Source organism: Oncorhynchus keta, chromosome 17 (assembly GCF_023373465.1).
Source record: "Oncorhynchus keta strain PuntledgeMale-10-30-2019 chromosome 17, Oket_V2, whole genome shotgun sequence".
In the NCBI taxonomy this organism is placed as follows: domain Eukaryota; kingdom Metazoa; phylum Chordata; class Actinopteri; order Salmoniformes; family Salmonidae; genus Oncorhynchus; species Oncorhynchus keta.
Genome location: NC_068437.1, coordinates 36,833,928 through 36,846,307, shown reverse-complemented (window position 1 = coordinate 36,846,307; position 12,380 = coordinate 36,833,928). Strand labels below are relative to the sequence as shown.

At 43.7% G+C, this 12,380-nt stretch overlaps 1 protein-coding gene across 4 annotated transcripts in view; it reads right to left on the bottom strand.

Annotated features, from left to right (window-relative positions):
- The window catches only part of banp (BTG3 associated nuclear protein), a 97,588-nt gene that overhangs the window by 6,865 nt on the left and 78,343 nt on the right, over positions 1-12,380 (bottom strand). For 3 of the 4 annotated variants that reach the window (XM_035789715.1, XM_052465982.1, XM_035789716.2), the window contains 2 exons: positions 12,079-12,222; positions 704-1,822 (listed from right to left, as the gene is read on the bottom strand). In XM_035789715.1, the coding sequence (XP_035645608.1) occupies positions 1,706-1,822; positions 12,079-12,222 (261 nt within the window). In that variant the 3' untranslated portion in view covers positions 704-1,705. Of the gene's footprint in view, positions 1-703; positions 1,823-12,078; positions 12,223-12,380 lie in introns of those variants that run through there. The other variant, XM_052465981.1, reaches the window with a different exon arrangement.

The following is a 12,380-nucleotide window of genomic DNA, read 5'->3' as shown; positions in this document are numbered from 1 at the left end:
AATGTTCTGAAAACACTTTTTTTTTTAAACATGAAAAAAATATTTTACCCCATTTTCTCCCCAATTTCGTGGTATCCAATTGTTTAGTAGCTACTATCTTGTCTCATCGCTACAACTCCCGTACGGGCTCGAGAGAGACGAAGGTTGAAAGTCATGCGTCCTCCGATACACAACCCAACCAAGCTGCTTCTTAACACAGAGCACATCCAACCCGGAAGCCAGCCGCACCAATGTAACGTAGGAAACACCATGCACCTGGCAACCTTGGTTAGCGTGCACTGCGCCCGGCCCGCCACAGGAGTCGCTGGTGCGCGATGAGACAAGGATATCCCTACCGGCCAACCCCTCCCTAACCTAGACGACGCTAGGCCAATTGTACGTCGCCCCACCGGTCGCGGCCCGGTTACGACAGAGCCTGGGCGCGAACCCAGAGTCTCTGGTGGCACAGCTGGCGCTACAGTACAGCGCCCTTAACCACTGCGCCACCCGGGAGGCCTGAATTTTCATGTGAAGCTAATGTAATAACATGTGACCCCTTACGCTCTCAACATCTCCACAGAAGGATATTTATGTACTAGAGGATTCAAAAATACATGTCAAAGTCAACATCTCAAACATTTTGGAGTTGATTTGGAGTTTGTCGAACACTGTCTATGGAGAGGAGATGAAAATACCATTGAAATGCAAGAGCAAAACACACATGTGGCAACCACAAAACATTTTATTCACACGAATGTATCCTTCACAGAAATACAGCAGGAAAAACAAAAAAAGTGAAATTCTGGCTACTCTACATATAACTCATTGTCATGTATTATCATGAACATCATCTTTGCTATTTCGTGGTTGTCTACCTCCAACCAAAGCTCCGCAAACATTTAGATGTGGTACAATTATGTACATGGAACAAACAAACAAAAGCTATGTGGGTTAACCAATATGAAAAAAAAGCTAGGAAAAAATGGCGAAGAAAGTAAGGGTCCATCCCAGAAATGATGCACAAACAGAGAGAAAGAAAAAAAGCCAAAGAAAACACAACCATTAGTAAGTACCGTTAGGCTTGTATTACTTTCCACAGCAGTCCAGCATGACACGATTGCAGGATGCTAGAGGAGAACAGCACAGTATTGGTTGTGTGAAGTACGAGTCCAGGGGGTTAGCCTAGCCTACTGTAACCCCTCAAGAGAGGGATATTGAGCCGAGTGGCTTAACTTCTAATAGCTCCATGCTTTCCCAGAGTTGATGTAAACATTTTATGCTGATGCTCAGGTGTAGGTAGTGATGGTCTGCCTGAGCAGCATCCTTTATGGGTAGGGTTTAATCCCCTGCACTGTGCCCAGGCCAGGTCTCCGGGTCCTCTTCTGATGACGACAATGTGAGTTAACTAGTTCTTGATAGAAGCTATGAAAGCCTGTGTGCTCTATGAACATTTTCATACTGTTGGTTGACAATGAACGAGTGGTTGCTGGACCAAGTCAATATAAAATAACAAAACCACTTCTCTTGATCTTTGCTGTTGTTCTTTTGACATTTTCTAACTTTCTCTTATTTATTTAATTGTATTTAATTTACAATTTACAAAATTGTATTTAATTGTATATAGTCTATGGACCACCCCCACTTCTCCATCCCATTCACCTACACCTCTAACTCTGTCGTAGGGTGCTGGCCATCTCTCTCTCTGTCTCGAGGCCCTCGGGGGCCCTTATGTCCCCACAGAGGTGACGATCTGCACCACCTCCCCGTTCTCCCCCGCTGGCAGATGGAGGGATCCCTCCTTCACCTCCATCTCACCCTGCATTGCTGGGGCCAGCTCCGCCGCCTGGGAGGGGAAAGGGGGATTGAGGGGATGATTGGGGAAGAAACCAGGGAGGAAGAGGAGTAGGAGAAATGCAGGAGTGGATGTGGGGGAAAGAGACGGGAGGGAGAGAGGGGATGAAAGAGAGACAGTGAGAAAGGTAGGAAGTCAGAGAAGAGAGTCAGTGGAGGAGAGCGGAGGAAGCGGAGAGGGGTGAGAGGGAAGATGGAGAGAGAAGAAAAATTGAGGGAGAAAGAGAGACAAGTTATAGATAAAAAGCAGACATGTTATCTCCTGGGCCAACCTCAGTTCAGAGAGGCATGGAGATGTGGAATGGGTAACCCCCAGTAAAAGATGAGAATAGTCAAGGATGAGTCACTGTGCTAGGAGAGAAAGAGAGGACCTGGTGAGTCTGGTCTGGTGAGTCATTCCTTCCAAGCCGATATGCCAAAGTTCTCCCCAACAGCACAGCACACCTGCATCTTTTAATCCTCCACTCAAAACAGCACAGCGTGTGCTCACACAGGCTAGTGCGCACAGGTGCACCAGACTAGCCAACACAAGACAAAGGTGCGTGGATACCATCTGGTGTCTGATCTGGACAACATTATTCTATCCACACTGAAGTGGTTTCACTAGATTAAAACAAACTCTCTTGACATCGATATTTGTAACAGCCATGAAATTGGCCCTGAAACAGAAACATCTAGCTACAGAATCCAACCAAACACACCTAATAAGTTTTAACATATCACACCTGAAAACGAAAACAAGCGGTTGTAATTGAGCAAGTACAGGTAGTACCTTGTTTCAGTCAGCTTTCTACCATGTGGTGCATAATGAATATGACCCAGGTGTCCAACTAATACCTTTCCTATTCCTCTCTCCATATGATGGCCAATTGTTTTTCATCTGGTATATAACAGATGCCTCTGGCACTGTATGAGAATCCCGCCCGGGACCAGACCCTGTTGGGTTGTTGTAGGGCCAGTCATAGACTTGACCTGTGTCTGAACCATCACAAGGCTAATGTCAGAAATGTTAAACACCGATCTGTCAAGAGGCGCCGCCAAACCAGGGCAAACAGGCCTTCCTATTCTGAACTATTATCTTATTTGAGTTAGTTTTTTTTAACTTTATTTGTTATAGCTTGTGTAATGGAAACTATTGAATAAAGAGAGTGGGAATTTTTTTTTGTTTTAGATAAATAAAGGAAAAGCTAAAGCAATTCATCAAGAGCTCTTAGTTATAAATGCTCCCATATGTTCGGGAAAACAGATTAGAGCGAATCGCTCGTGTTCAACACTTTTTGGGGAGAGGGGAAAAAGCGGTTGTGACCTTTCCCTGACCTTTGAACTGGAAAGGTGGCAAACCATCGGTAAGTACTGGCTATTTCAGGTGCGACCTTGCGCTTTACCTGACTGATAGTGTACATCTCCTCACAAGCCTACTGTGTATTTGATTTGCCCAATGTTGGTTGTGTGAAGTTCGGGTCCACAAACTCTCTTGACATCGATTTGTTTTACTATTCATCTCCATCTATGAATTTGAGAGTTGTTAGTCTACATTTCTCCAATCCCAAACCCTCAGATTTATAGCAAAACCAAGTAGCATTTTGGTGGCCACAGTTTTGTTGAATTTAGAAATAAGGAGTGGGACTTTGTTAAAAGACAATGGATTAGAGTTGTCTCACTTTGAGTAGCCTAAAAGAACAGCATATACAGTATCCTATATTTTTCAGGCTGTTCAACAGTTGTATTCTCTCCCCTTCCTGGTCCATATGCCCTTGTTGAACACAAGATGCTTCATTTCATCTCTTCGGAGCAGTAAATTGGAGATTGATCAGGGCCCAGTCAACTTTGTTGATTTCTATCAAGCTGTCAGTGTACAATCAACCATTAGAATAAATAGTGAAGCTCTTTAAGAGTCCATTCACAAAGTGTGCACAAACAACAGAGGTGAGAGGTGAAATGGAACCAGAGTGCAGCTGGGGTGGCAATCATGTATACCTATGGTGTATATATATTTATAAACTGGGTGGTTCGAGCCCTGAATTGTGATTGGCTAACAGCTGTGGTATATCAGACCGTATAACACAGGGATGACAAAAAATGTACTTTTACTGCTCTACATACGCTGGTAACCAGTTTATAATAGCAAAAAGGCACCTCAGGGGTTTGTGACATATGGCCAATAAACCACAGCTAAGGGCTGTATCCAGGCACTCCGCATTGCATCATGCTTAAGAACAGTCCTTAGCCATCATATATTGGCCATATACCACACCGCCTTATTGCTTAAATATATACACACTACTGTTCAAAAGTTTGTGGTCATTTAGAAATGTCCTTGTTTTTGAAAGAAAAGCATATTTTTTGTCCAATAAAATAACATCAAATTGATCAGAAATACAGTATAGACATTGTTAATGTTTTAAATGACTATTGTAGCTAGAAAAGGATGATTTTTTAAATGGAATATCTACACAGGAGAACAGAGGCCCATTATCAGTAACCATCACTCCTATGTTCCAATGGCACGTTGTGTTAGCTAATCCAAGTTTATAATTTTAAAAGACCAAATTGATCAACAGAAAACCTTTTTGCAATTATGTTAGCACAGCTGAAAACTGTTGTTCTAATTAAATAAGCAATAAAACTGGCCATCTTTAGACGAATTGAGTATCTGAAGCATCAGAATTTGTGGGTTCGTGTACAGGCTCAAAATGGCCAGAAACAAAAACCTTTCTTCTGAAACTCATCAGTCTATTCTTGTTCTGAGAAATTAAAGCTAAGACGGAAGTTTACCTACAGTTTACCTACACTTAGGTTGGAGTCATTAAAAATAGTTTTTCAACCACTCCACAAATTTCTTGAAAATTAACAAACTATAGTTTTGGCAAGTTGTATAGGACACCTACTTTGTGCATGACAAAAGTAATTTTTCCTAAAATTGTTTACAGACAGATTATTTCACTTATAATTCACTGTATCACAATTCCAGTGGGTCAGAAGTTCACATACACTAAGTTGACTGTGCCTTTAAACAGCTTGAAAAATTCCAGAAAATGATGTAATGGCTTTAGAAGCTTCTGATAGGCTAATTGATATCATTTGAGTCAATTGGGGGTGTACCTGTGGATGTATTTCAAGGCCTACTGTCAAACTCAGTGCCTCTTTGCTTGACATCATGGGAAAATCAAAAGAAATCAGCCAAGACCTCAGAATTGTTTTTTTTAGACCTCCATAAGTCGGGTTCATCCTTGGGAGCAATATACAAATGCCTGAAGGTACCACATTCATCTGTACAAACAATAGTATGCAAGTATAAACACCATGGGACCACGGAGACATCATACCGCTCAAGACGGAGACACGTTCTGGCTCCTAGAGATAAATGTACTTTGGTGCGGAAAGTGCAAATCAACCCCAGAACAACAGCGAAGGACCTTGTGAAGATGCTGGAGGAAAGAGGTACAAAAATATCTATATCCACAGTAAAAACGAGTCCTATATCGATATAACCTGAAAGAAAGCTCAGCAAGGAAGAAGCAACTGCTCCAAAACCGCCATAAAAATGCCAGACTATGGTTTGCAACTGCACATGGGGACAAAGATTGTACTTTTTGGAGAAATGTCCTCTGGTCTGATGAAACAAAAATAGAACCGTTTGGCCATAATGACCATCGTTATGTTTGCAGGAAAAAGGGGGAGGCTTGCAAGCCGAAGAACACCATCCCAACCGTGAAGCACAGGGGTGGCATCATCATGTTGTGGGGGTGCTTTGCTGCAGGAGGGACTGGTGCACTTCACAAAATAGATGGCATCATGAGGCTGGAATGATGTGGATATTGAAGCAACATCTCAAAACATCAATCAGTTAGGAAGTTAAAGCTTGGTCGCAAATGGGTCTTCCAAATGGACAATGACCCCAAGCATACGTCCAAAGTGGTGGCAAAATGGCTTAAGGACAACAAAGTCAAGGTATTGGAGTAGCCATCTCAAAGCCCTGACCTCAATCCTATAGAACATTTGTGGGCAGAACTGAATAAGCGTGTGCGAGCAAGGAGGCCTACAAACCTGACTCAGTTACACCAACTCTGTCAGGAGGAATGGGCCAAACGTGGGAAGCTTGTGGAAGGCTACTTGAAACGTTTGACCCAAGTTAAGCAATTTAAAGGCAATGCTATCAGATACTAATTGAGTGTATGTAAACTTCTGACCCTCTGGGAATGTGATGATGGAAATAAAAGGTGAAATAAATCATCCTCTACTATTATTCTGACATTTCACATTCTTAAAATAAAGTGGTGATCCTAAATGACCAAAGACATTTTTATTAGGATTAAATGTCAAGAATTGTGAAAAACTGAGTTTAAATGTATTTGGCTAAGGTGTATGTAAACTTCCAACTTCAACTGTATATATATTTGATGTTATCACAAACAAACCCCAGCCTGGTCAGGGAGGGAGAAATTAATCAATTTAGGATATCCATTGCTCCAAGAGAGGAACGGGGGTACGGGTGGGACAAATTAGAGCGCTGACAGAGACACAAGTGGTGACCGAGGATGCCATACCTCATACAGCTACACTGAGCAAAAATATAAACTCAACATGCAACAATTTCAAGATTTTACTGAATTACAGTCCATATAAGGAAATCGGTCAATTGAAATAAACTCATTAGGCCCTATTCTATGGATTTCACATGACTCCATACGGATATGCATCTGTTGATTACAGATACCTTAAAAAAACGGTGGGGGTGGGTGCGGATCAGAAAACCAGTCAGTATCTGGTATAACCACCATTTTCCTCATGCAGCGCAACACATCTCCTTTGCATAGAGTTGATCAGGATTTGATTGTGACCTGTGGAATGTTGTCCCACTCCTCTTCAATGGCTGTGCGAAGTTCCTGAATATTGGTGGGAAAAGGAATACGTTGTCGTACACGTCGGTCCAGAGCATCCCAAACGTGATATGTCTGGTGAGTATGCAGGCCATGGAAGAACTGGGACATTTTCAGCCTCCAAGAATTGTGTACAGATCCTTGCGACATGGGGCCGTGCATTATCACGCTGAAACATGAGGCGATGGCGGCAGATGAATGGCACGATAATGGGCCTCAGGATCTCGTCACGGTATCATGTGCATTCAAATGACCATATTCCCATCGCCACCATGGGGTGCTCTGTTCACAACATTGAAACCGCTCGCCTATACAAAGACATACACACTGTCTGCCATCTGCCCAGTACGGTTGAAACGAGGATTCACCCGTGAAGAGCACACGTCTCCAGCGTGTCAGTGGCCATCGAAGGTGAGCATTTGCCCACTGAAGTCAGTTACAACGTCGAACAGCAGTCAGGTCAAGAACCTGGTGAGGACGACTAGCACACAGATGAGCTTCCCTGAGACGGTTTCTGACAGAAATTCTTTGGTTGTGCAAATCCAGTTTCATCAGCTGTCCAGGTAGCTGGTCTCAAACGATCCCGCAGGTGAAGAAGCCAGATGTGGAGGTCCTGGGCTGGCAACACGTCGTCTGCGGTTGAGAGGCCAGTTGGACGCACTACCAAATTCTCTAAAAACGATGTTGGAGGCGGGTTATGGTAGAGAAACAAACATTCCATTTTCTGGCAACAGCTCTGGTGGACATTCCTACAGTCAGCATGCCAAGGGCACACTCCCTCAAAACTTGAGACATCTGTGGCATTGTGTTGTGTGACAAAACTGCACATTTTAGAGTGGCCTTTTATTGTCCCCAGCACAAAGTGCACTTGTGTAATGAGCATGCTGTTTAATCAGCTTCTTGATATGCCACCTGTCAGGTGAATGGATTATCTTGGTAAAGGAGAAATGCTCACTAACTGGGATGTAAACAAATTTGTGCACAACATTTGATAGAAATTGTATGGAACATGGGACCAACACTTTACATGTTGCGTTTATATTTTTTTTTTGTATAGTTGCCCAGAAGAGTGATAGGTGGTGGGGCAGGATACTCTCTGCACATGCCTGCATTTAGCCAGCAGAAAGTATACAATCACTCACTCTAAATGAACAAGACTCAAATTACTCCAACTCTGGGTAGGATTGGCATTTCTACAAACAGCCAAACAACAAATACATTTTAAAGAGCCAAAGCTTTTTTTAGGGTACAATTTTTTAATAATGTTGCACAGCATGAAAACAATGCCTATAAGCATGAGACGAATCAGCGATACCTATAAAAAAAACACGTGACTTCAGTGAAAAGTTAGCATTATGGAGGATGTGACAGTTAACATGGTTTTGGAAAAACAGAGGGAAAAAACTGAGTCTCCTTCGTTTCTGGACGTGCCAAGCAGGCCACTTAAAAGAGGGTCTGCTGTGGGTGCATGTGCACCCTTCCTGCTTTCAACACATGGCTCCCAGTCTCTGAGCTCAACCATCAAGGGATTCAAAGCTAATCTAGTAATTATTACTTTCCTCTTTCTGAAGCTGCGTCTGTACATTTCACATTGTTAAATGACTGTTTACTAAACACCAGCTGTAGGACTGAAAGGATAAGGGCATTAGCTTTGAGTGAAAGCATTACAATAGGGAGAATAGCTGTGCGTTGAGTACCTGTAAGCAGTTTGATGAAATTGCTAGGTATTACGCTGGTATTTCGATTTCAACATGTCAGTAATTATAAGGAGAAATATGGCAGTGCGCCGCATAGCCAGTCTTACTGGGAGACTGCACAATATATGTTTGTGTCATTTAAAGGGGAAGTGAGAGACTGACGACTCTATTCTCGGCTGGTGCTAAGGAGGCGCAGGTGTCAAAAGCACGTTAGTTTGATTGAGTAAAAAAGTGGCGGCCTGGCCTTTTCCAGCCCTGACGTCAGGTTCGGCAATTTACCTGTCTAACAGGTGGGAGGGAGTGGCAATATTTGAGGCGTGTCCTTAAAAACAACCGCAAAAGTGACAATTGCCCATAAAAACAAGTGCAAAAGACCCAGAAAAGCAGGGCTTGACGGTAACGCAGTTGATAATGGCATGGATTTTGACAACGGAAGCGCCGCCTACCCAGCCATGATTCGCAGTGCCCATTGAAGGAGAGATGTGCCGGTGAATCTCGTATTTAGAAACATAAAAACACAATTGGCTTCTCCCCATTTTTAGTTCAATTTGATTGAAAACCAAGCATAGCTTACCCTCCACTTAATCAAGGCTGGTTTAGCATTGCATAGTTGCGTCTTTTTATACTGGCCATTAGCCAAAAGTAGCCTATGAATAAAGGGTTTTTAAATGGTCAACTGAGTGTGCTTTGAAATATTTAGCTCTCCATGCTTTTTCATTATTCATAATTCACATACCTGCATTTCGCTTGTTCAAGTAGGCTATCCATCCCAATTTCCAAGGAGTGCCCCTCCACACTATTCAGTCCTCCTATAATGCCATATCAACATCAGATTATTTTCTGAATCGGTCTCGAACATAGACAACGGTACAATTGACAGAAGCCTAATATTTTGTAGACATGCGAATGTTATGTATAGACATTTAGGCCTATGTGTGCACACAGTGCCATGGAACGAGAAGTGATTTATGATATCATGCTTCGGACCAAATCCTATTTAGAAATATTATTGTTGGTTTAAAAAATAGATTTGTTTTTTAGTTTTTTAATCAAATGAATTAGAAAGATTCACCGTCCATGGGTTTATGGTACATGACTCGAATGCAATGCACGTTTGTCTGCTATTTCTGGAGAAGTGAAAATACGACATGTAAGATGGTTCCTTGATATTTCTAAACATTACATTTGCATATAGCGATGAGTAGACATGCCCCCTTTCTCTATATTTTGGAGCTTTATCCGGCTCCTGTGAAAAGTTTGGATTTAAGTAAAACCCTCTGTAGTCTAAGATGCCATGTCTCTAATATATGCCCAGCTTATTTAAAATAAGTTGTCGTTATGTTTATATTAAATTTTTTGGGCTTTTTCAATAGCCGAGTGAATTTAATCTTGCTTATTGACTATAAGTGGCATGTCCAGTTCCAGACTGCAATTTACATTAGGCCTAGCCCCTATCAGTGTGAATGCTATAGCCTATATTTAACTATGTATTTCTATATTGAAGCAATACAATTAGAACAAAACATGTTTAACAAATATGGGGCAGGCTTTTTAACCAACTAGGCTGTAACAGACTAACATTTCAATTGGAGTTGATGACAACGCAATACATAAAATAATGTAAAGACAACTTGAAGCAACCACATACGCTACATGACCAAAAGTATATTAGAGACCTGCTCGTCAAACATCTCATTCCAAAATCATGGGCATTAATATGGAGTTGGTCCCCCCTTTACTGCTATAACAGCCTCCACTCTTCTGGAAGGCTTTCCATTAGATGTTGGAACATTGCTGTGGGGACTTGCTTCCATTCAGCCACAAGAGCATTAGTGAGGTTGGGCACTGATGTTGAGTGATTAGGCCTGGCTCACAGTCGGCATTCCAATTCATCCCAAAGGTGTTCAATGGGGCTGACGTCAGGGATCTGTGCAGGCCAGTCAAGTTCTTCCACAATGAACTCGACAAACCATTTCGGTATGGACCTCACTTTGTGCACGGGGTCCTTGTCATGCTGAAACAGGAAAGGGCCTTCCCCAAACTAGAATATCATGGTATGCTGTCCTTGGAACTAAGTGGCCCAGCCCAAAGCATGAAAAACAGCCCCAGACCATTATTCCTCCTCCACCAAACTTTATAGTTGCCACTATGCATTCGGACAGGTAGCGTTCTCCTGGCATCCTTCTAACCCAAATGCGTCCATTGGACTGCCAGATGGTGACTGCAGTCCACTCGGACTGCCAGAGAACTCGTTTCCACTGCTCCAGAGTCCAATGGCATCGGGCATTGAGATTTCCCTTCACTGGAACTAAGGTGCCTAGCCTGACCAAAATCCAATGGCATCTAGCTTTACACTCCTCCAGCACTTGGCATTGCGCATGGTGATCTTAGGCTTGTGTTCAGCTGCTCGGCAATGGAAACCCATTTCATGAAGCTCCTGACAAACAGTTCTTGTGCTGACGTTGCTTCCAGTGGCAGTTTGGAACTCAGTAGTGAATGTTGCAACCGAGGTCAGATGATTTTTACACTCTCTACGCACTTCAGCACCCAGTACTCCCGTCCGTTCTGGGAGCTTGTGTGGCCTACCACTTCACGGCTGAGCCGTTGTTGCGCCTAGACGTTTCCACTTCACAATAACACAGTTCATTGGGGCGGCTCTAGCAGGGCAGACATTTGAAGAACTGACTTGTTGGAAAGGTGGCATCTATGGGTCTCCACATAATTTTGTATATATACACTGTATTTAGCCATGGAACATGTTCCGATTGGCCAGAAACTTGTTTATTCATCAAAACCCAGCCCTTTTGCGCCAGCTAGTGCGACCATGATTTTGGTTCAGAAAATAGAAAAGAATACTTGACACATCCCCGAACCTATTACGCTAATGCATTAGGTTTGTTTAAATAGAGCCCAGAATGTCCTGGTGTGAGCCCTTAACTGTCCTCAGGTATATTTAGAACCCAACCCTCTATACTTCTGTCTCCCTCAACTCAACCACCCCCAACACTTGACGAAATTATGTCACAACTCATCTGAAACACCCCCTACACATAAAACCCATAACTATCAACCACCCACTCTAACCTCCCCTTACATCTGTAAACGCTTACACCTTCCACCCATTTTCCCCTCACCTCCACAATATCCTACACTAATCCACCCCCCTCCACTTCAGACCCAGAACCTGTGATGGCTCCATCAGCCCCTTGCTCTCTCCTGATGTCTGAGAACACCAGTGTAAACCGCCCGCCGCCCTGCCTTTGATACTCTTTAATGGCACCATCGGGGAATGATTAATGATCTCCTGGGGGATGGATGGATAGAGAGAGGGTGTGAGAGAGGATAGTTATTACGCCGCCCTGCCTTGGCAGCAGCTAATGGGGATCCTTAATAAATACAAATGTAGCCTCTGGGTGAGCTCACAGATATGGCCTGGGCTGGGGAGATACGTCTCACAGGTACGTACAGAATAGCATAGAAAATAGACAATTATATACACCATGTATGTTTGAAGTCGTCTCTACTGGATGTGTGGAAATTGAAATGTCACAGGTGTGTCTCAGGAGTTTGAGCGAACATTAAGTCGGAACCGTAGCTGAGATGCTAAACAGAAACAGTCAGGAATGCTGCCGTCAGGCCTGCCAGACTCAACGACAGGTTGTGCTCCTCACCTGTACAGTAGCGGTGTGGTCGTTGACTTGGGCCAGTTGGACATACTGCACCTGTATGTCACTGGCCTGTAGAGGGGAGCCCTCCACTGCTGTGGTCCCCCCGTCAGCTGACGCCACCGCTATCAGCTGGGCCCCACGCAGTACCTGACCAGGGAAGGAGAGTGGGAGGGAGGGAGGGGGAGGGAGGGAGGGAGGGAGGGAGGGAGGGAGGGAGGGAGGGAGGGAGGGAGGGAGGGAGGGAGGGAGGGAGGGAGGGAGGGAGGGAGGGAGGGAGGGAGGGAGGGAGGGAGGGAAAAAATGAT